This window comes from Danio rerio, chromosome 14, assembly GCF_052040795.2.
Source record: "Danio rerio strain M-AB ecotype USA chromosome 14, GRCz13ab, whole genome shotgun sequence".
Classification (NCBI taxonomy): domain Eukaryota; kingdom Metazoa; phylum Chordata; class Actinopteri; order Cypriniformes; family Danionidae; genus Danio; species Danio rerio.
This window is the reverse complement of record NC_141034.1, coordinates 18963635-18987879: the sequence shown is the minus strand read 5'-3', so window position 1 is coordinate 18987879 and position 24245 is coordinate 18963635. Positions and strand designations below refer to the sequence as shown.

The 24245-nt window shown below is 34.2% G+C and overlaps 3 protein-coding genes across 14 annotated transcripts in view; 2 read left to right on the top strand and 1 right to left on the bottom strand.

The window, feature by feature from the left end:
• Nucleotides 1-7317, top strand: part of tcirg1b (T cell immune regulator 1, ATPase H+ transporting V0 subunit a3b) — a 33235-nt gene extending 25918 nt beyond the window's left edge. For all 6 annotated transcript variants that reach the window (NM_001441532.1, NM_001441531.1, NM_213069.2 and 3 more), the window contains exon 20: nucleotides 6500-7317. In NM_001441532.1, the coding sequence (NP_001428461.1) occupies nucleotides 6500-6587 (88 nt within the window). In that variant the 3' untranslated portion in view covers nucleotides 6588-7317. The remainder of the gene's footprint in view (nucleotides 1-6499) is intronic.
• A 2112-nt stretch (nucleotides 7318-9429) lies between these two features.
• mrnip (MRN complex interacting protein) lies at nucleotides 9430-17929 on the top strand. 7 transcript variants are annotated; one of them, XM_087280784.1, is made up of 9 exons: nucleotides 9430-9612; nucleotides 10775-10834; nucleotides 10952-11058; nucleotides 11601-11655; nucleotides 11919-12049; nucleotides 12153-12255; nucleotides 12410-12803; nucleotides 12879-13072; nucleotides 15092-17929. In XM_087280784.1, the coding sequence occupies exons 1-8, from the start codon at nucleotides 9553-9555 to the stop codon at nucleotides 13070-13072; spliced, it is 1104 nt and encodes a 367-aa protein (XP_087136910.1). In that variant the 5' UTR covers nucleotides 9430-9552; the 3' UTR covers nucleotides 15092-17929. The 7 variants fall into 7 exon arrangements, with proteins under 7 accessions (XP_087136910.1, XP_087136909.1, XP_087136911.1 ...); XM_087280783.1 differs by having other exon boundaries at nucleotides 12876-13072; XM_087280785.1 differs by lacking the exon at nucleotides 15092-17929 and adding an exon at nucleotides 14193-14676.
• Nucleotides 13226-18639, bottom strand: sqstm1 (sequestosome 1). Its single transcript, NM_001312913.1, has 8 exons — nucleotides 18341-18639; nucleotides 17727-17822; nucleotides 15292-15623; nucleotides 15071-15212; nucleotides 14537-14617; nucleotides 14245-14423; nucleotides 13936-14134; nucleotides 13226-13836 (listed from the first exon to the last, which is right to left on the bottom strand). Exons 1-8 carry the CDS (start codon nucleotides 18507-18509, stop codon nucleotides 13676-13678), a joined length of 1359 nt encoding a protein of 452 aa, NP_001299842.1. The 5' UTR covers nucleotides 18510-18639; the 3' UTR covers nucleotides 13226-13675.
• Nucleotides 18640-24245: the final 5606 nt, after the last annotated feature.

The following is a 24245-nucleotide window of genomic DNA, read 5'->3' as shown; positions in this document are numbered from 1 at the left end:
CCTCCTCTGTTAATTACCTAAACAGAAATCAATTAATTACTTTAACATTTTTGGCATCCAAACTAACAAATTTAAGTACAGTGCGTGTTAGGAACCTCTGCTAAGAAATTCACTGACTGTTCTTAAATCATAAATTTTACAACCTCTACTTTTGTCTGTTTTGATTAACGCCATGATCAAACTTTAAATTTTAATCAAATTAAAATAAAATCCATTGTATTAGTTACCTACACAATCACAACCAAATTAGAAATGCCATAACATATTTAAATGTTTCTAATATTGCTATGTTCTCAAAAGTTTCAATAATGCCTATTCCAGCATATAACAGACCTGCATCTGGTTTAATTTTTTATTAATCCTCCCTATGCCGGCTAATTTTGTCTACCTCTAATGTCCTGAACGTTAATCATTATTAAAATTTGACATTTACCTAAATAATTTCTTATTTTGCATTTTATATTAATTAACATTTTTCACTTTTCAGCATTTTCAGCTCCTAATTCCTTCCTGTTCTCACATCAAACTGGTTATTCATAAACTTTTTGTTGTAATTTTCTACAAGTTGACTGAAAAATCACTGGATTTCTTTATAGGTTCCTCTCTATCTGATCTGATTTTTCTCCTTTAGTCCTTAATTCTTTTTTGCTTTTAATTATTTCTTCACATTTGTAAAACAACCTATTTTCTGTTTTTAAACACTTTTCTCTTTCAAATATTATTTTAGTACATTTAGAATTGTTACTTTTTGGCTTATTCAGTACTGTGAGTTCATTTTACTTTTTTTGTGTTTCTATTTCTTCTTTAAATCACTTTTCTGTCTTAATCTCTGACATAATTTTTCTCCCAAATCTAAGTTTAGTTTACTCAAAATAAGTTTTCCCTAATTTTAACTTAAATACTTAACTCCATCAACTTCTAACCCAAATTATTATTTTTTTTAGTTATCAAAAACTGTCTTTTATTATCTTTTTTATCACCACCATGCATTATAATTTATCCTCCTATGTTCAATAATCTCTATGAATTAACCTATGAAAATGAACCAAAATAATTTAACATTCTTCATAATTTATCATTTCAACATAACACATTTAAAGTTTCATCGTACATTATCATCTAAGACTTTTCACAGTTTACATGATACTTTTCTTTTATTCAAATTGACAGGAGTCTGATTTGATACAAGAATGGGTAGCTACACTTTTGCTCTTATTTTGCCCTCTGAGTGGTCACATTGTAGTCAATTTGGACTATAGGTCGACTGCTTTGAGATGGACTACCAGACTCCCCCTCCTCACACCCTGAGAAGACAACTGGTTCATAAATTGGTGTAGTCTTTTCTGTGGTGTCCATATCAGGGCACAGTGTTTCCCCCTTCTTTCTTAGTGCTGGCTTCTTTCATTGAGCTGTTGTAAAGTTCTGGTGGAGCGCTTTTTCTCTTTGATCAGTTCATCAGCTTGTTTGCCTCTTTTTAGTGTCTCTGAACATAAGTAGCCTTTCCAGTCCTCAGTAATTCCTGGGCATGCAGTGCCTGCCTCACTGCTTTCACAAATGTCCACAGCCAACAGTTTGTCCATTGTGTTTTTCAAACACCTTTTCCATTTGCCAGTGCACTCAGAGATGTCTGGTAGGTAAGAGACCACAGTCCCCCAAAGTCCATCCCTATGTCCTCTAAAAGTAATATATGGAATTTAGCTCATAAAAGTCTTTCCTTCTTTCCCATTTTTTTTTTCATCAAATGAAGACTCCTCTCATCTATTTTCTCCTCTTTACGGTTTAACAGTTTATTTTTCTATTTCTTCAGTGTTCTTCTAAATAATTTCTTTAGCTTCAGATTATGCTTTACTTTACATTTCTCCTCATCTATGCTAGTGTTCCTTTACTAACCACTCATTTTTACATTGTAACATTTTCTATACTCAGTTTCTATTTTTTCACTGCTTACATCAAATGTTTCTTCTGTTTGCCATTTGTCATTATCTTATCTTTTATTTTCTCTGTCACATATTTTAGTATTGCATTTTTATTTCCATATCTGTTTTTCCATACCTGATTTAATTCAACAATACTACATGGTGGCCCAATATCTGGTATAACAGTTCAAAATCATTACTGCTATACCTCAGGGTTCATATTATTACTTAAACTCACATATTTATTTAATAAAAGCATTTTTCATTTTTTAATTGCAATGTTTACTTATCAATTTAGCTTCTTACTGCTTAAACTTTAAAATTATTTTTTTTTAACTCACTCTAATGCATTCTTTAACATTTACCTAGCTTCTATGATTTTCGTCTGAATCACTGTACTTTACTACAAACAAATGACATAGCTGACTTTGAGAAAGATGAAAAAACATTTTTTTCCCTTAAATCCAATCAAATTCTCTAAAGTCAATTATTTCTTTAAATTGTTACTGCTTTTTTCTTTTTATCTTATCTGTTCAATGTGCCTATATTGTAAGCATATTTTAAACATCTAATTTTATCTATGAAACAGTGGACTTATTTTTTCTATTTCTATTTTATTCTTTTTCCTTTCTGTAATTTAAGTTTTTAGCTCTTAAGTTTTCTTATACATTTTAAAACTTATTTTGTTACACATTTTATAATTAAATCTTCAATTAATCAATATTCATTTTCAAGTTTTCTTTTTCTATTTTGTTCTCAATCAAAGAACTAACTTATAATTTATTCATTCATACTTATTTAGTAAATCTATTTGTTTATTAATACATTCTTTTACTCTATACTTCCTTTATCTCTATATATATTGATCACTATGACTTCATTTATTCTTTTTCATTAGTAAAGTTTCAAACTCTTTTCTATATAATATAACTCTATTATTAGTTTTTCCTCATTTAATTTATCTTACTATACTACTTTATAATTTATCTATTCAGTAATAACTTATATTCTATCCAAATTATGTTAATGTCTATGTCATTATTTCATCTATAGTTTGATCTCCTCTCTTTTACTCTCCTCTTCTCTGTTTCCCTAGTGCTGTAAATAGGCAATCTATTGTTCACACATGGACACCATAAATCTCTCTCTTACCCCCATCCTGAAGCAGACTGTCTTTCACCTATTGCTATGTCAGGAATTTCAGTTCACTCTGCCTATTGTTCTTTTTTTTAACATATTCAACCTTAAAACACAAAGATAATTTCAGAAAAATGTTTAACTATTATATTATTCTGCCTTTTACTCTGTGTCTTTCAAATGCAACATGTTCCATTAGTTTTGATTTAAGAGACTCCTCTCTTTATATCATAATCTCTTCTCTTAAACTGCATCAATCACTATTCCTATTGTTCTTTAAATCACACCACACATATGCAGCCCTCCTTTTATATTATAATATACTATAATCATTATTTTAACCTACTCCTTATTGAAAACATACTTTTAAACACATTCACACTTCTAATCTTATTACTTTTCCTCTTCTCATTCACTCCTCTCCTCATCCCCCCATCCTCATTCCATTCAAGGAGGAGGAAGGCAGTCTTCTCTGCACACCAATGTGGACTATTTTGCCACAATCTGAAGCAGCAAATACACAAACACTTCAATTAAATAAATACTCTTCACTACACTCCTCTTGAGTGACCTGTCCGAGCAGCCCTCTAACCTTAGAGCGGTAACCACAGGCTTTCGCCTACCCATGCAGCCCTTTGTTTATCTCATTTAACAAAGCGGTATCGTAGGTCTTAGCGCGCATCTCTCTATTTTAATCTGCTTTAATCTCTTAACTGTTACCACACATTAAGGACTCTCACTTAAAACTTATAAATGCTCTATGCATTTCTTACATCATTATTAATTTCCCAAATCTGGGTAACAGTTACTAGTGATTGTTTATCCTATCCATCAAGGCCCACTTAGGAAAACACAGATCATTTGCATACCTTACTCTGCTTTAATCTCTTAACTGTCACCACACATTAAGAACCCTCTCTTAAAACTTATAAATGCTCTATGCATATCTTATATCATTAATAATTTTCCAAATCTGAGTAACAGTTACTAGTTAATGTTTATCCTATCCATCAAGGCCCTCTTAGGAAAACACAGATCATTTGCATGCAAATTATTTTTCTTCTGTTATTCAAAACCCCTTTTTTTCTTTAATATCTTTTTTACATTTACTTTTAATTCTTTAAAGCTGGAGAAACAGTTCAAGTGTATTTACCTGTACAAGCAGGTCCTGGCAGAAAAAACACAAACTAATAAGCATAAAATCGCTTACCGTTTTTTATTGTGGCCACATATTTGTGTTTTCTCTCCAGTCCAGCATGCACAGCAACACCAGTCTTGCTCCTTTCCAGCCCACCCAGAGGGACGCCAAATGTGGTGGTTTTCTTGGTTTTTCTCTTACTAAATCAAACTCAGTCTGGAGGTTATGAATATCAGAAGAATATACTTTATTGTCGACAACAAAGGAGAACTTTCAGGAGACCCCCAGTAGCATCTCTGTCTGAAAAATTCTGCCTCCCTAATCTCCTGGCCTGTTTAAATACACTTTGACAACAATTATTTTCCTTTGTTCTCCATACATTACACAAGATCCCTCCCCTAACCCCAAATTCCACCTCTGACATCTGTTTCCTGAGACACCTCAGGCTCTTTTACCACTCTCTTTTCATCCCTTCTTTTATGACCCCTAGTTGTTTCCTCAAGCCATTTCCCATGTCCAATTGTTTTAATGGTATGCAAGTCTACAAGCAGATTATACACATATAACCTGAATATATAGATTAACTTCACACTCCAAAGAGCACAAAATCCACCTCAGTCCTAACTATAACAATGCGACGCTGCAACACAATGGTATCTTTTCCATGTTAAAGGGAGTTTTTGTCTTCACCATGACATCAACATGCAAAATTTCCATTTTAGAAATGGTTTCTCTTTCTGCAATGAACAACAATAGCATAAACTTTTATAGCAATGATCACCTTATGTACAATTATGTGCTTTGTTCAGTGTTAAATGCTACTAATGTAAATTTAAATGCCATTTTATTGGAAATTACTAGCAAACATATAGTTTTAAAATGAATGTGACTCAGTGCAAACCAACACATTTCAGTCTCTCAGCATGTACTTTTAATAATGTTTAATATGTATCAATTACGTTAAACCGCTGTCCATTTGGTTTGGAGTGCAGTGCACTATTCTGCGCTTCTAAATGGCTGGTACTTAAATGGTTTTTGTGTCGTATTGCAGACAGCTAAATTATCACTGCAATCTTGATGCACATTAGTGGTAAAGATTTTGTGTAAGATATTATCACATATGCACTGAAAAATTACTTAGACCTAAATTTTTAATGACCTACACACATTTATCGTGTATTTGGTTTACACATTTTTAATATGCCCTAGCAGACGCAACATATAATAAAAATCTACTTTAAAAAAATAAATAAATAAATTGTAAATTGTGTGCTTTTAGCTACAACAGCAGTGCACTTTTAGCCCTAAAGTCACAATAGAATGATGATGATAAATTCCAATACTGATTATTTATTGACTTGGGTGTCCAATCTGTCCAGATAAGCAGGTGATTTAGGATGAATCTATCATACAACCCCTTGCAGAAAGTATTGAATTCTTTTAATCCATGCCTAAGATAATTCAAGCTGTTTTTAAAAGCCAGAGGTGGTGCAGCAAAGTACTAGTGGTGTTGTTATTTGCTGATTCCCTATTATTTTCCTCAGATTTGTGTAATTCCCTATTTTTTTTCTTCTGTTTGATTTGTAAAAACAGTTGTAATTGACTACAGTGTTCTTTCTTTCTTTTATTTTTCTTTATTATTATTATTATTATTATTATTATTATTATTTGACAGTTTCAAACAGCCAGAGGGTTGGATTGTTGAATGAAAATAGTTTTGTGGCATGTATGTGTTTTGTTTGTTTTTTCTACCCAGTTAAACATTTGAATGAACATCTTCCAAGAATGGTGATTTCATACATATTGCCAGGGGTAGAATCCTCAAAATAGTATATCAAATCCTCTCCAGTATCTGATATGTTATACTCCCTTCAAGACCTTATTGCTATATGCGCTTGGGCAAAATCACTAGGCAGAGCTGTGATAATAATTAAGTAATGCTATTGGCTGTTTTTCAAAATGGGGAGGGGCTATTCTATATCCCACCCCTTCACTTCAGGAGACTTTTAATGTATTTAAGCCTGATTATTTACATGTATTTACGTGAACTCATTGTTGTAAAAAAAATGCTGGGATCCACACAGTTCCTTCATGTTGTTTCTACACAAATAGATTATATTAACTTAATTGTTTTTGCAATTTAATTCGAATTAAAAATAAACAAACACGTTCCAAAACAAACTCAAGAATTGTGTTGATTCAACTTATTTTATATAAGCAGCTTGAAAAAGCAGCAAAAATAACTGTTTTGAGTGATGATTAGGATTCTGAATCTGAAATGCCTCTCTTTTCTCTCTCTGTTTTGCAGGGTGGAGTTTCAGAATAAATTTTACAGTGGAACAGGGTACAAGCTCACTCCGTTTGACTTCTCATTCGGTGCTTTCTCTACAAAGTGACCTTCAGTATGAACCAATGGTCTTAGAATGGAAAAAAAAGAAGAGTTATGGAGTTATTTTGCTGGGGGCACAAATCGCATTTTAAAATGTATCATTCAAGGATCTTTCATTTTTTATACTTTATTTTGACCACCACTATACAAAAAAACTGTACCTGAAAATTTGAATGTGAAAAGCTTTGTTATGAATTCACATACATATCTTTAAAATGTTTAAGTACTTGATACGTGCCACATAGAGTCTTTTAGTTGAATGATTTTATTAATTAAGTTGAATGATTTGGTTAAGGTCTTGAGCCCAAAAAAAATAAAGTTCTTTTAACTCTCCATAATCAGATGTGTTTACTGTATAACCACTGATCCATTATGACATCAACTATATAATTATAGTTTGGGCTGCAAGTTCAAGCAGTATTTTACAATTCTAAAAATAATTCAGCACTTATGCGATAGTAAAAGTATTTGTAAAACGCGATGTTTAGTTACACACATGACTCCCAACTTAAAATCCGGTTTAAACTTTTTCAGCTTGTTAATCACTAGCATGTTCAAAATGTCTTGATTTATAGCATTATTCAAAGGGAATGATTATGTTTGTGATTGTTTTGTTGCTTTTTTTATTGCAATAATATTTTGTTTTCATTTTGGAGCTGATTCACAAAGTCCTGCGTGTCAAGCCTTACAGTGATGCTCGCTGATCAATAAAGACCAAAGTCTCTCAATACAGAAAAGGCCACGTTTGTTTGTGTTTGAGGTATTTTTGACAGTAAGTCGCAAAGAGATTATATCTTAAGACTGCATTTAGCCTTTATATAATTGGAAAAAATTACAAGGGATGTGAGAGTGATATAAATGTGGTTGGTTGTAATAAATTTTTGTAATGGGGTATATGTACACATGCTTTTATTTTCAGTCAGCCAGCCCCCCAGGACTTCCGAAGAATTGCCAAGGTGTTTAAGGTCTGATTTCTTTAAATAAAACGGCGATCTTCACTGCCTGGCTGAGACACAATATAAAGTGTTTATCAGACTAAACAAGAAGCTCTGCATTAAATTTTGTATTTTTCTGTGCCATGTCTTTAAAATATGGAAGTTAATTTTACCCCAGTATTTTCAACGGAATTTCTGTCTTTCGTCTCTTTTTAGGCTTTAACAACCAAATGGATGCTTGCGTCTATTTAACTGATTATATTTGATTACATTACAACATCAATGCTGTAAAAGAAATCGTATAAAATTGAAAATAGTCACATAATAATAAAAAATAATAATAATAAAATAGTCTGCTTTCACCGGTAGTTCATCATTGGCTATAAAACACTTGCTGTGCATTAAGGCTTAATCTGCTTAACCACTGAAAAAAAAGTAGTTATGTTCTTGTTTTCCACACTTAAAAAAAACAAAAAAACAGTGTGTGCGTGCGTGCGTGTTTGTGTATATATGTTAGAAATTTCCTTTACTAAAAAGTGGCAATTTGTCAGACATGCTCAAAGATGATGAATTAATAAGTTGTTGAAATAAGATTATATAATATTAAATAAAATATTATTTTGAATTATGATTATTTCATTTTAATTAAAATAACTAATTAAAGTAATAACTAAATTATGATTATTAAGTAAAAAGTTTTTGTCATTCAGAAATTATGCAGAGTAATTATACCAGTTTAATAAAGTTTAAAATGTTTAAGTATAAACTTTTACAGGGTATCGGCGGGGCAATAAAAAGGCTCGAAATGTCTTAAATTTGCTGAAATATTGTGGGGAGGTTTTATAAAATGTTTTTAATCTAATTCATAACAATTATTGTTTAGGGTTTTTTTACTTTAATGTGATAGGACAGCAAAGAACAGACAGGAAAGCATTGGGAGCAGAGAATGGGGAAGGATAAGACCTCGAGCCGGGAATCAAACTCGGGTCGCCGTGAGCACCTTGGTGCTATATATCGGTGCACTTAACAACTATTGGCACCGACCTGAAATGTTGTGTTGTTGGGAGGGTGTCATGGTGGCGCAGTGGGTTGCACAATCACCTCACAGCAAGAAGGCCGCTGGTTTAAGCCTTGGCTGGGTCAGTTGGCATTTCTGTGTGGAGTTTGCATGTTCTTGTGTTGGCAAGGGTTTCCTTAAGGTGCTCCGGTTTCCCCCACAAGTCCAAAGACATCCGCTATAGGTGAACTGGGTAAGCTAAAATTGTCTGTTGTGAATGAGTGTGTATAGATGTTTCCCAGTGATGGGTCGCAGCTGGAAGGGCATCTGCTGCGTAAAAATATGCTGGATAAGTTGGCGGTTCATTCTGCTTCATATCTGGCGACTCCAGATAAATTAAGGGACTAAGCTGAAAAGAACATGAAAGAACTGTGTTGTAGGTCTTAAATAATTTTAAACAGGTCCAAATTTTCCTATATTCATGTAAAGCTAGCCAATCAGACATCCATTCAATCAATCACTAACATTTCGATAAAGGTTCAAACAAAAGTTTATTTATTAACTCTTGACCAATGTGGATTAATCATCCCCCTTACAATAACATTTGTTTTTAATGTATGCCATTGGAAAAAATCTTTAGCGTTTAGCCTTATGTAAGTCTGAAATTTCGTTCATAGGCCTAATGGTCTTAAAAAGTCTTAAATTTGGCTTTATGAAATCTGTACAAACCCTGCATTAATGAAACAAAAAATGTTAATAAGAATAAAAAAGTTAATTATTTAATTTCATTAGGTAGTTATGTTTTATATGATTGGGGTTTTATTCTAAATACTTGATTAAAATGCATTGCAGTCTTGTTTTCGTTGAGTCGATTCTTCCTCTAGAGGTCGATATACCTCAGACGAGAAGTCTTGCGTGAGGTAATACGTAGAAGAAGAAGACGCCATGACGGTGAGCGGCGGGAAACACAATTAAGTTTTTCGCTGTTTCTATCGTAGTCGATTTATTTCTATTTTTGTGAATTTAAACGACTCTTCAGCATGGTTCAAGAGTTTAATGTTCTGAGATGTTTTTCCTGTCAGACCTTTCAAGTGCAGCAGGTGACTTGTTCTACTGTACCTACTCTTCATTCAGATTTAAAATATTTTTCTTTGGTTTGCTCATGTTATACAGAGATAACGTTAGTTGAGTTAAAGTTGCGTTTAAATTCACACATTCGTTCAGTGACAAATTGTGACACTCTCCCTATAAAGTTTTTATATTGTTTACCATGGTAATTTTAGTATTTCGGTCTAGAATTAAATATGACTTGTAAACACTATTTGCCTAAATGAACAATGTTAAGTTACACGTTTGAAAGTCATTGGCTGCTAATATGATTTCACTGTTTAGTATTTGCAAATGATACTTATTGAAATTATACAAAATAGGTTAAAAGTGAAAATCCAAATGTGTAAATATAAAACAAGTTTAGATAAAAGCGTAGATAAACGCTTCATACAAATAATAATTTGCATCAATTATAATTTTCCTTAATATAGATTCTTTAACCCCAATACCATAAAAACAATGCGTAACTAACAGTGTTTTGTCAATTTTAGTATAAAAAATGAGTGTTTATAATATATATATATATAAACGTTACATATTGCTACAATTTCATTTGCCATACACTTTTTTTTAACTGCTAGTTTTTAACCTGTATGTCTGAATAAATTTGAAATAAAAACTTGTTTTATTGTTTGAAGTTATGTGAATAATTCAACAACAAATTGAAGTAGAAACAATTGTTATTAAAATTATTAAAAAAGAACATTATAGACATATTTAAAAGGATTAATACAACAATTCTATTTTTTAATAATTTGTTATTGTTGACTTTTATATTTTAATGGTGTTCTGTATAATTCACTTTGTGGTTTTACTTAAAGAGTTAGTTCACTCAAAATTAAAATGTTGTTATTAATAACTAACCCTCCTGTTAGTTTCCAATCTCCTGAGGTCTTTGTTCGTTTTAAGATAATTTAGATAAAATCCAAGAGCTCTATCACCCAACAATTGCTTGAAATGGAGGATGAGTGAGTTCTCTGACTTCATCTAAAATATCTTAAGTTGTGGTTTGAAGATTAACGAAAGCCTTAGGAGATTGGATGATATAAGAGTGAGTATTAATAACGAAGAGCTTCTGAATCTGAATCAATTCATTTTTTGAATTTTTTATCCAGTACTATCATTCTAAACCACAAACTTTTTTTCCTCCAGGTGAAAAAGGCTAAAAAATGGACTTGTAAAGTGTGTGGTGAAAAGCAGTCGCTGATAAAGGTAAAGCTGAAAACAAGCTAAACTGAACCTGCCACTTGTCTTGGCAATTATTTTAGTGTTAGTTTGATGTGCTTTTTTTTTTTCTTTTCATTTGTTTGTTTTATTTATTCTTTGCAGGAGTTTGGCCGTGGTGCTGCCGCTGACTGCAGACGCCATGTTCAGAAGCTCAATGCTCTGCGTGGGGAGCAGCACCAGCTTAACACTCAACAGTTGCTAGCACAGGGGTGAGCAAACCTTAATGAGATAGGAGATATCTTGGAGAATGTTGAAAACAGGTAGATATTGACTGCAGAGATATTTTGGAGAATGTTAAAAAAGTAGCCATTGACTTTCATAGTAGGAAATGGCTAAAGGTTTCCAACAGTCTACGAAATATCGTTTGTGTCAAACAGAAAAAAATAAACTCTTATAGATTTGGAACAAGTGGAGGATGACAGAACTTTAGTTTATGATTAAACTATCTCTTTAATCTGAGTAATTTCTCATTTAAAAAAAATGAAAGCTGTAGTTTCAATGTCAAATAATGTTTATTAGTATTATATTATAAACATTTGCTTACTTTTATATAACTCCCTAGTATATAGTATGTAAAAACTACAAAACTGTATATATTTTTTAAAATACAGAATTTCAAAACAATCTTCTAGATGTATATTTAGGTCTTTGTGTGAATAATTGGCATTTTTAATATAATACATTTCTGAACAAATGAATAGGTGAACAAGTTAATGTCATGTCACTGACCCATTGACAATTTTATTTTAAGGGATGAAGAGAATGAGAATGAAGATGTTTATGAAGTTCTGGATCCTAAATCAGAGGTAAATGCTGAGTCAGACCTTTTTGACTGCTCAATTGAACTGTTATACCATGTTGAAGTAAAATGAAGACAGTGTACATTAAGTGTACGCACACTGCAAAAACATCTTGCTGCCTTAAAATCAATCAAACTCACTAAACATATTAAGTCAAACTTTTTATTACAAAAAGTGTTTAAACCTGATTAACTTTTAAGTTAAAACATTTGTCATATCACTTTTTACACTGCAGTGTGTAACAATAAATAATCCTATTCTTGATGTAGCAAGGTGAGGCTCATGTCAGCCGCTGGAGCAAATACACCGATCAAACTACTGAGGGTCCAAATGAAGAAGAAGAGGACGAAGATGAGAATGTTTATACAGAAAGACCCCAATTCAGAATCCAAGGAACAAGGTTAGTTCTAAAGGCAGCAGTACAATATCCATACTGCCTTGCATCATTACTGAAAACCATCTGAGCAAATATCAATGTTAAAGGTTGTTATTTTTTTAAACAGGAAAAGGAAGAAAATGTCCAGTTTAGAGCCTTTTGGTGGGAATTGTGATAACTACGAGGAATCAAGATCTGGTTATTCCCAGTTTAGGAAACAGGCCCATCTGGTAAGTCACAGATATCCATATTAATGACAGATTTGTATGCTGAGATTATGAAAAATGTCCAGACTCGCTGCACAAACCTGACAGTAATGCTGGAATAAAAAGATTATTAGATTAAATATATAGAAAAGTCATTTCACTTTTGTATCTTCTGTAGCCGCTACAACTTGAGAAGAGGTCCAGTTCATCATGGAATAAAGGGAGTGTTTCCAAATATTCAAACTGCCACAGACCAGATGATGTGGTACCAAGTGCTAGAACAAAACTCCCATCATCCCGACAGACTGTTGATCATTACCCTACAGCTTGCTCCAGTTCCACAAACACCATGGAAAACTCTATTGGAAATAAACAGCAGATTAAATCTTCCTATAGGCCTCCAACTGCTGATGTAAACAAACACCTTCCCATCCAGAGCGAAAGCCCCTCTGTTTCTTCTCATCAGACATTTGGTGAATCTACAATTGAGAACAAGGATTCCAAATGGAGTAAATTTCTCACCATCGTCCCCACTCAGGACAAGGATGTGTACGATTATGAATCTCAAAATGGTAAGAAAACTGAGATCCATTATTTCACAAAAGCAGATACTGGTGTGGATTTTGAAGAGCGCCGATGTCCAGCAGATGAAAAGGACAGTGGCATTCTAAACAGACAGAAGGATGTTGGTGGAAATGTATCCTGTCCAACCACCAGCTTCACAAAGTCTGTAGGCTTTGAAAATGCTGTCTGTAAACCCGTACTGGTCAAGGCACCATATTCCAGCTTATCTTTAAACCCACTGTTTTGTACAGATGAAGACTTTGATGACACATTTTAGGTAAGTTTGCTTTCAAGGATGGTTAAAAATGTTAAAAAAGTAATATTTTCCTTAAAATAATAATAAATTGTTAAACTATTAGCATTGATCTACATTTGTATTCATAACTAGTCCTGTACATTTCAAAATACCAAAACACCAAAACACAAGGAATGTTTTAGAGAAGTGTTTTATTGTAGATAGAAAAGACAGGAATTTTAGAAGACCAACAGCGACATTAATCCGATTCCATCTGTTTATTCAAACTAACAAACCCTCCAGGTTTATGCTTGATCTAGAAACTGCTTATTGATTATGCAAACAGAAAATCCATAAAGTGAAGTTGCACAAATATAGATCTCTACTTAACAACCTTTACGTAATATTATGCATACATGAAAATAATGTTCTTTATAATGTCAAGTGTTAAGCTAAAGACAAACATTTTGCATATATAAGCCCAATGATGAACTTAACTATGTACTAGTCACCTGAGTAATTGATATTGTTAATATTTGTGGAAATTTATCATTTTAAAAGTATAGAAAGACTAAGTTAGAAAATAGGCCAGAAGCTTCAAATATTAAGTATGGCCCAGGTCTTCTGTATTCCTGTGCTCCACCTCTACTTCTGTTGTCCTGGTGTTTTGGAGTACTGGATGGTGTCCAGAGCACCACCGATGTCGTAATTCTTGGTGTGGAGCAGTCTGGTTAGCCATCCACCCTCATCGGTGAAACCCATGGAGAGCATCTGAGACAGAGACTCCACCAGCCTAGGGTCTGCATCTGCAGGAGAGCGCAGTAAAGTTAGAATTGCTTCAACTGATATAAAGTGATAGCCTAGAATAGAGAACATCACTGGGCATAAATAATTATACACTTTACCTTGAGGAAGGTGTGGGTAGAGAGCTGCCTCGCGCAGACCAGTGGGACCGTCTCTGGTGCTTGTGCCAGAAGCAGTATTTAGTGGAGCTGGAAGATCTGCCCCGTCCTGCTCTAGTCTAAGAGACTGCAGCTCTCCTGTCGAAGGATCCACCTCTTTAGCACTAAGATGAGTCCATTCCTCATCACTACATTGGTCTTTCTGCCATTTTGAAACAGAGAATGAATAAACGTTAACATGATATGTGGCCTCCTTCTAGGTTGAAAACTTGAGACGATCAGGCCTTTTACAGCTAAGAGGGTATCTGTTACCTTTGTTCCCTCACTGACGCTCTCTTCAGTGGCCTGACTTCCTGGACCAGAGCCTCTAGAAAGAAGCCCCACAGAACCACTGTCACTCCGAGCACTGGATGGTCCACTGGAGGCAGGAGGAGTTGGGGTTACTTTGGTCCGCTTTCCCTCATGCTCAACATCGATGTCCACATCTATGCCTACAAAGGAAAAATCACTTTTATTTCAGAGGTTTTGCCTAACATGCCAATCAAAGAAGTATCAGATTGTGTTGGAACCAAATATTTGGGAAAGACCAAAGCAGGCGACTTACCAAGGGGGCTTAACATGGCTGCCACTTCTTCTCCGATGTTCTTTAGGTACTCCACGTTAGCCTGAGAAGAGGCAGTAGCACCTATAAAATAATAATTAAAAAAAAAGAATAAAGTCAGGAAAATTTTGGACATGCCCCAATTCTGTTCCAGTTCCTCCTGTTACAATAGACCAGGGGTGTAAAACTCAGTTTTTTGAGGGCCACAGCTCTACAAAGTTTAACTTTAACCCTAATTAAACAAACCTGCTTCACACAGGTAAGTGGGCTTGACAAAACTACCTGTAGAAATCACACTCCATCATTTTGACACTTTAACCGACACTTGCATAAGACACATTACAAAAAAACTTTACATTTGAAGTGTGCTTTACACAGGTGAGTGGGATTGACAAACCACCTGTAGAAACACTCTTCTTTCTATAAAAAAACACACAACCTACTCAGTTTCAGGGTTGGAACTAATCTCTGGAGGGACTTCAGCCTCCAGGAGCTGAGTTGACTTCTGCTATAGACCCTTTTAAATGATTGGCTTACCATTCTCATTTGGGTTTTCAGGAGCATCCTGGTTTTGCTGCGCTCCAGATGGACCTGGCTGAGGCTGGTTTTGAGCCTGAGCTTGAGCATTTGCCCACATGCAGTGTCTCATCTTACGCCAAAATTTCCCACGAGGGAGCCACTGCACACAAAAGATTAATCAAACCAAAATATTCAGATCATTTGCAGTGTATTGTATGTAGTAAAATAGTGCTATTCACCTCAAACACGTTGGCCATAGGATGAAAGATGGGCAGGAGGGCATGCTCCTTGTGCAGGCCTTTGCTCTGGCAGGTGGGGCACAAGTCATAATCGGGGCAAACGGTGCACTTGTAACGGGTTCCAGCCACCGGCCCATCACACCCGTCACAGGTCACACCTGGGTGCACCATTGGGTGAGGGTGGTGAGGAGGACCCCCCATATGAGGTGGTCCTGGAGGCCCCATTGGAGATGGACCCATATGACAGGGACCAGGAGGGCTAAAGTGAGGTGTAGTGAACGGAAACCCAGGAATTCCATGAGGAGAAGAATCACGTTTGTGCTCTTTTCGTTCTGAAAAAGAAGGAAATAACATAATTGCTATTAATTGAAGATGTCTATTTGCAAAAGATCTGAGATATTCAAAGGCTTGTATGGTCAAAGTACGTAATGATGAATCCAAGATGAAAAAGTATTCACACTCTTTAAATCTAATGTCATCATTAGACGCTCTTTCCAATCATGTAATCTTTCCAACCTTATAAACTGTGCACATGTAAGTGGCAGGTGTTTTAGTTTTATAGTATTCTAGTACTCAAATAACAAGAGTGAATCCAAGAACCAATCAAAATCTTCACAAAAGATCCTCACTAGTATTCCCTTATGGAAAGAAAAAGGTTTTCAAAAATATTTACCCCCCCCCCCCCTATTTGAATAGGGCAACGAAATATTGTTCTCTACAAAGTTTTATTGAATCAATCTCTGATAGACTCCCCATCAACCAATCACTGTTTGCATAGTTATTAAAGATGCTGACGTCATCCAGAGCAACAAGGTTGACTACGCCTTTTGCTCTTAGCTCATGACTTCTCTCTATTCCTAAGTAAGTTTGTCTCAGCAGCTTGAGAATAAGAGAACGCTTACACATGGAAGTTAAGGATGAAGAATACACTTTGATATTACAAATACAATTACTCCAACTGCTCTGAGTTAATCTAGTCTTCATAACGCAACAACAATGTTTTCAAAGCCTACTAACTTGGATGCATTCAAAAAGTAGCATGCCAGAATTCGCTGTATCTAGTAATATTCCAAAGAATGCATCAGATGGAAAAATTTACCTTCCCATGAGATCATGGAAATGTTTTGAGAATGGCAGCGGAGCAACACAACTGGTAGATGTCTTTTGTAACTTTACGTCACTTCACAAATATAATGTGAATGCAGTCGGTGCAGATTGCATTCATACTATATAGAACACGCCTGAAGCTAGTTATTAAAAGCACCACCTACAGAGAGTATGTGATTTTGGATGCAGCCAAATATGATTGTTTGTTAGGTTCGCTCTGATATTCCCGTTTATGGTTTCCTTGTGACAACAAAATGGATTTGTAGATTCTATTTAGGCTTACATTTACACTTAAAGTCCCAAAGAGTTGCACCACCCACACATTATTGACACTTCACTGTGTGTACATTCACGATAGTCAAACTGCAGGATTTAAAGTAAGGCGGTAGCAAAGGCATCACAAAACAAATACAATGTGTGAATTAATTGTAAACCGTGACAATCACGAGTGAAAGTTTATAATTTGCATGGGATTTTAAGGCCTGTTACTCTGTAAACAATATAGGCATATTTACAGAATTTAGGTTGAATAAAATATTAAAGGTTAACAGTATTTTATTTATAGAATAAATACTATACAGGATTATTTTAGATTCGATTATTTTCCCCCTAACATCATGCAGCCCTGACAAACACACACTGAAGCCACGGTCTATGCGAACTTCTAAAGTATTTTAGTGACTTCATAGATCTGGAAAAAGAAATGAAAACCACGTCTTTGACCCTTATGAGGTATTGCTAGCCTAACTGCTACCTTTAACACAGTCGTTTTGTTTTTTGATATTTATTTTTAACAAACATAGATATTAAAATTACCATCTAACATGCTAAACTCAAACTAAAGTTTGTTTGCGGCGAGTAATAAAAAGTTGCAACAGATACATTCCAAAAGCAAATTCAAGACATGGTTCATCCCAAAAAAAATTCACCCTTCCTTGACTTTTTTCCCCCTTCAGCTAAAGAAAAAAATGGTTTTTCCTACTATGGAAATCAATGGTTACTGGTTTTCAGCTTCCTCTAAAATTAGCATTTTTTATTAGGCTCCTGTGTGTATGTTCAGCAATTTCACTTTTATAGAAACTATTCTCAACATAAAAGAGGCTGAGAAATTCCAGACAGCACTTATATATTTTTTTTTTTTCAAAATGTAGAAATTCTATAACTACTTCAGTGGGCGAGTACATTTTCATTGTTGATTAAACCATCCCTTTAAGTCTAATGATCATTTAATATGTGCAGGAAATTATATTTACAGGTATAACATAATATTCTTAAATAATCGAAACCCCTTCCTAAAATGGTAGTTATAGTTTGTGTATGTTACTTACGCTTGATGAAGAGACGGAAAGTGTCATCCTTCACAAGAGCCAAACCCATCATTAGCTCATCGTCAGAGGAAAAGGCAATCATATCACCATCTTCATCTAGAGACAAAGTTCAGGAAAACAGAATGGCATTTCTGCTGGTTATTATGATTGTCATCATGTTTTGTCTGATTAAAAGTTGATTACCACACACAACAATAACAAAAGTTTTTGCTGTTTTCTTTTCAGTAAGCACAGTGGATTTCAAATATTATGCTCATGGCTTGTTTATTACGGCCTAGTACAAACGTTCCCCATCAAACTTTGTACTTGGATGTAACAATAAACAAAGATGTTTCACAATGCAGTATCCATTTTAATGGCTCAGTAATACTGAACATAGAAAGACATAAAAATCTGCAAACTATGTTTCTCAATATGTACATTTATGTGCGTTTTCCTCAAGTTTTTTATTTCTAATATCGCTTCGTGAAATTTTATTAAAACTTCAAGTAACGTAGATAAATATAAACCGCCATTTCAAGTAAAACATTGAAAGACGACACAAACACACACTTGCTTGTGCAATAAATCAGTGTTATTAAAAAAAAACATTTCAGAATTCAAATTTGACTCACCTTTATAGTACATTTGGAAGGGCGCAGTCCTGAGACCGACAAAAACATCGAGCACTTTTCGCTGCAAATACTCGAAACTTGTTGAGACATCTTGATCCACGGCGAAGCGACGGATCTCCTTGTTGCAGTCCTCCTTACCGATAAGGTAAGCTTTCACTGTCATCGACATCGTAGCGGAAAATAGCTTCTCTCCCTGAACCTCTGGAAGTGTTGCGCAGTAGAAAATGCGTTTCTCGAGCACGGGACTCTGCGTTGGCTGCGTGAAAATGCGTTTCCTACTTCAGCCGACAGTGCTGTATATAAGCCTTGTACGTCAAATGCTAATGCAGCCGAGGAGCCGGCCAATCGTTGAGAGGAGCGCAAGTTTGGGGGCGTGTCTTCGCAGAAAGATGTCCACGTCCAGCGTCATTGCAGGACGGAGTTCATGTTGTCTGTGATCATGTGAGTCACATTTGAAAACAGAATGGACGATTTTCGGTGATCCGAGGAATGACATGGCAATATGATAGGGGAAATTCCCGCTGAAATCATAGGAGTGGATTAATGCCAAAAAACGCAGTGTTATATTCAAGGGCTATAAACATACATGTTCTGGATGTCATGTAATACTTTATACAAATTGTAGATTTATTTGGCTTAATTTTAGTTGTTTTAAGAAGTGAATATCAAACAAAAGTTCTTCTGCTATACTGTAACAGTCTCACTGTTAAACATTACCCACATCCATTTTTTTAAATGCCTACATATACAAATGTGTGGTAATATTTTTGTTTTAGTACAAGATAAACTTGGTTGCTTTGTTTGAAATCCAGTTTCTCATAATACAAGCTCTACTAAGCCCTGCAAGTTTGATGTGGTTGGTAAGAGGTGTTGTGTTTCTGCTACAGGTGCTAAACAAAGTGCTGCGTCATCATGAATGAAGTAGCAGTCGCCATTTCCTTAGGAAATGTTTGTCAAATGTATACTGATCAAATTTTAAGCTTAAACCTCTAGGAAACATTACACTACCAAACTTACGTTGTTTATAATAAGGAAACAACAATTTGCCAATGCTTAATGCATCCGTTTTTTTTTCAGATTTTTCTTACCATATATAACCATTTTACTCACCACAACCTCATTATATATATATATATATATATATATATATATATATATATATATATATATATATATATATATATATATATATATATATACATATACACACACACACACACACACATATATATATATATATATATATATATATGTATATATATATATATATATATATATATACATACATACATACATACACACACACACACACACACACACACACACACACACATATGTATGTGTGTATGTCTGTATATAGAGATTACAAATGTTTAATGTACATGATGACAATCTAGTATTAGTAGTTTAGTAACAATGTTATAACAAATATTAATTAAATTGTAAATGCATTATTGTTCATTGATATGTATATTATATTAAAACAGCAACAGCAGCAATATTAGAGTAATAATGATTATATGCCTAGTACTAGTAGTAATAATTATTATTATATACAAATATTAATATCCTTATTTTTATTTATCTACACATACATTAACTTTGATTTATCCACATTTATTGATATAACAACAACAACAATAATAATAATAATTATTATTATTATCATTATCAATAACATTAAGAAGATGAAGAAGTTTCTTTTATATAGCTCCTTTCTAAAACAAGGCTACAACATGCAGTCTCCAACAGTGAGACAGCATAAAGAAGCTCTTACTACATTATGCATAACAAGATACAGAACACGGGTTCATGAAACCTTCCAAAAAGAAAGATTATTATTATTATTATTATTATTATCATCATCATCATCATCATCATTATTATTTAATTAATTAGGATTTGTATGACCTTGGATGTTTTGGCCATATGACTGCAATGTGATTTGAGATAGAAAAAAGGAGACTAGATATGAGTATACAGGTGAGAGTGACACATCACGTTCAACTTTGACATGCTCTCTTATTACTCCAAATTTCCCTGGAGTGACTCTGTATTCTCTAATATTCTCGAAGTGTCCTCACGCATCTGATTGGGGAAAGCATGTTGTCATGGCTGAAGGGCGTGGTTTATCACCTGATTGTGACTCACGCGCTCATATGATTTCCTTTGTTTACATCAGCGTCACTGGAATCAAATAACACAGATAATAAGCTCAGATCCACCAAACCATTTTCCCAGCAAAACAGAACATAGCCAACCATTATGAACACTTCATTTGTTTTGTTTTATGAGTAAAAATATAATTGCATATATTCACTCGGTTTGGAAAGTTACACAACTTTTTATATATATATATATAACTGGTTGCCTTCTCTTAACGTTACATGTGTTACTGTATTTATGTATGAAGGTGTGTTTTATATTTAGACTATTTGGCCAAAAATAAAGAGAAAACGTGAATAGTATGGAGATATTATAAATGAAATATTGCTACAAAGATTTAGCACTTTAAAAAACGACAGTCACAAATGTAAAGAAACAATGACCATTTAAATGTTGAATAAAGTTTAATTATTAAACGTCCTCATTCCCTCCGTTAATTGTTTTAATCTTAATTAAACTAAATAGGAGTCTCATAGTTGTCACATGTCAGACATGTTTGTAGGCAAATGCGCGTCTTAATAGTCTGCTGATGGCCGTTAGATGGCGCCATCGTCCCACCCAGAGGTACTGCTCCAAGCAAACGGCCTACAAAAGTGTGTGTTTGTGTGATTTATTTATTATATATATATATATATATATATATATATATATATATATATATATATATATATATATATATATATATATATATATATATATATATATATATGATCACTATGAGTTTCCTCTGGGTGCTCCAGTTTCCCCCACAGTTCAAAGACATGTGGTAACGGTGAAATGAATTACAAAAAATATGCTGCATAAGTTGGCTGTTCATTCCACTGTGGCGACCCCTGATGAATAAATAGACTATAAGCTGAAGGAAAATTTATGAAATATATGATCACTGTCATTTCAGCTGCAGTGTATTAAGGGTTAGTTTCACTCACAAACAGTTGACATTTTTGAATAATTATATATATTTTTTTCAAAAAGAAATCTCTTTAAAAGGTAGTTCACCCAAAAATGAATATTTCCACACAGCAAACTGTAAAGTGTTGAATTTCTGGTGTAAGCTCCTGTGTTTTAAAATCCAAGTGTACATTTACTGTTTTTAACGCTGATCTGGGTTAAATTGTGATTTTAACAGTGTGCATCTCTGGTGTTGCCTTTCCGTACTCTTCATAGGTGTTAATTGCACAAATGGACACCTGTATTAAATATTAATGTCCATTGCATTCACTAGATATGACAAACGTTTGTCTATAAAACCACACTGAAAATTTTTGGTATGAAATACATATTCTTTGTAGTGATTTAATGTTTACCTTAGTCTATTCTATGAATTTTAAAGAAAATAAATTCAGTTTTTTAACTTTTTTTTCCACGAATGTTTAAATAATGAGCTTAAACTCATTTTAGTAAGGCTGTAACAGTAGAGAGTTTGTTTACATTTTATATTATTATTATTATTATTATTATTATTATTATTATTATTATTATTATTATTATTATTATTGTTATTATTATTATTATTTCAGGACGTTAAACATTCAAATATAAACGTATATAAAAAATAACTTTATGTAAAAAAATAAAACAAATATAAACAAATATTAACTCTTTATGAATTTTATGTGGTGAAAATGTTAACTTTTACTCCTGTCAGTTTAGAGAAAAGTTTAATTTATGCTTAATATGACCTGGCAGTGGTGATAGAGTATTTAATCTAGTGTCCAGTTTTTACACTCTAGGTGTAAAATAATTTACTCTGCTTAAGTGTATTCAACCCTTTGAGTGTAACTATAAGTGTAACTCTAATTCAAGTGTAACTCTTATTCAAATCTCGAAGTGTAACTTATACACTTGTGTATATACACCAGAAAAGAGCAATTTAATAATGTACACTGGACAATTTGCCCTGCAGGTGTTAAAAATGTTTAATGTGATGTGCATTTTTACACTATAAGTGTAAAATATTTTACCATGCAGGGGTATAAATATTCAACACTTTTGAAAGTTAAACTTGGGCACTTTGCTGGTTTGACTTATATATACACGAGAAAAGTGTTAAATTCAACACCTGTGGTGTAAAATGTACACTGGTAAATTTGCTGTGCACACCATTTTCTCACACTCATTAGTACGGAACCCCGGAAGGGACGTAGTGGGGGAGAAAAAAAATGGGTGGGTGAAAAAAAAATTATGGGTGAAAGAAAAAAATTGGGTGGGAGGAAAATATATATTTCTAAGTTTTTTGCGTTCTCTCGCAAAGATGTTTTGCGTTATCTCGCAAAGATGTTTTGCGTTCTCTCGCAAAGATTGTTTGCGTTCTCTCGCAAAACTGTTTCTCCACAAACACTTCCTGTTCACTGCACTCACGTAAACCCTCCCGTTTTGCTGAAATTCTCCCATATTTTACCATTCTATCCCACTTTCTTTACATTACTGTGCGCTGATTGTCGCCTTTCACTTTGCAACCTCTGAACCAGTGAATGCATGTTTAAGCGCTGACTGACAGACGCGCTCCATACAATAAACTGATCCCAGATCAGAGTCTGTACGCGCCATTTAAAGGAACACTTCTGTTATCAAACAAGTGCGCAGCAAATGAATCTCATGTTTTGTTTAGTTTGATAACAGAGGTGTCTCTGTAAGAATGCACATATCTATAATGAAAGCAGTCCATTACTTTAGAAACTGTTTGTGCTCATTTAAGAGAAAATACGCTGTTTAAAATAAAACATGCAGGACGGAGATGTTTCATATTATTCAGTGTATTTGTCTGTTTAAACATACACCCGCTCCTCTGTAAATGGCGTGTACAGACGCTGATCTGGGATCAGTTTATTGTACGAAGCGCGTCTGTCAGTCAGCGCTTATGCATGCATTCACTGGTTCATAGGTAGCATACGCACAGTAATGTAAAGAAAGTGGGATAGAATGGTAAAATACGGGAGAATTTCGGCAAAAACGGGAGGGTTTACGTGAGTGCAGTGAACAGGAAGTGTTTGTGGAGAAACAGTTTTGCGAGATAACGCAAAACATCTTTGCGAGGGAACGCAAAACATCTTTGCGAGGGAACGCAAAACATCTTTGCGAGATAACGCAAAACATCTTTGCGAGGGAACGCAAAACTTTGCGAGAGAACGCAAAAAACTTAGAAATATATATTTTCATCCCACCCATTTTTTTTCTTTCACCCATTATTTTTTTTCACCCACCCATTTTTTTTCTCCTCCACTACGTCCCTTCCGGGGTTCCGTACTACGGGGTTGTAAATTTTATAATTTATTTTTTTCTGTTGAGCAAAAAAAAAGATATTCTGAAGAATGTTGGAATGCAGCACCCATTAACATCCTTATATCAACAAAACATTCATTCATTTTCTTTTAATCCCTTTATTAATCAGGGATCACCACAGCGGAATGAACCCCCAATTTTCAACTGCAACTCATAACTGGGAAACATCCATGCACACTCATTAACACACATACCCTACGGTCACTTTAGCTTACCCAATTCACCTATACCAAGTCTTTGGACATGGGGGAAACCGGAGCACCTCATGCACACCAACACAGGGAGAACATGCAAACTTCACATAGAAATGCCAACTGACCCAGCCAGGGTTTGAACCAGCAACCTTCTTGCTGTTAGGTGATTGTGCTACCCACTGCGCCATCATGCTGCCCATCAACAAAACATACTTAATGCTATAAATGGAAACATTTCTTTTTCTATTATTCTGTAGTATATC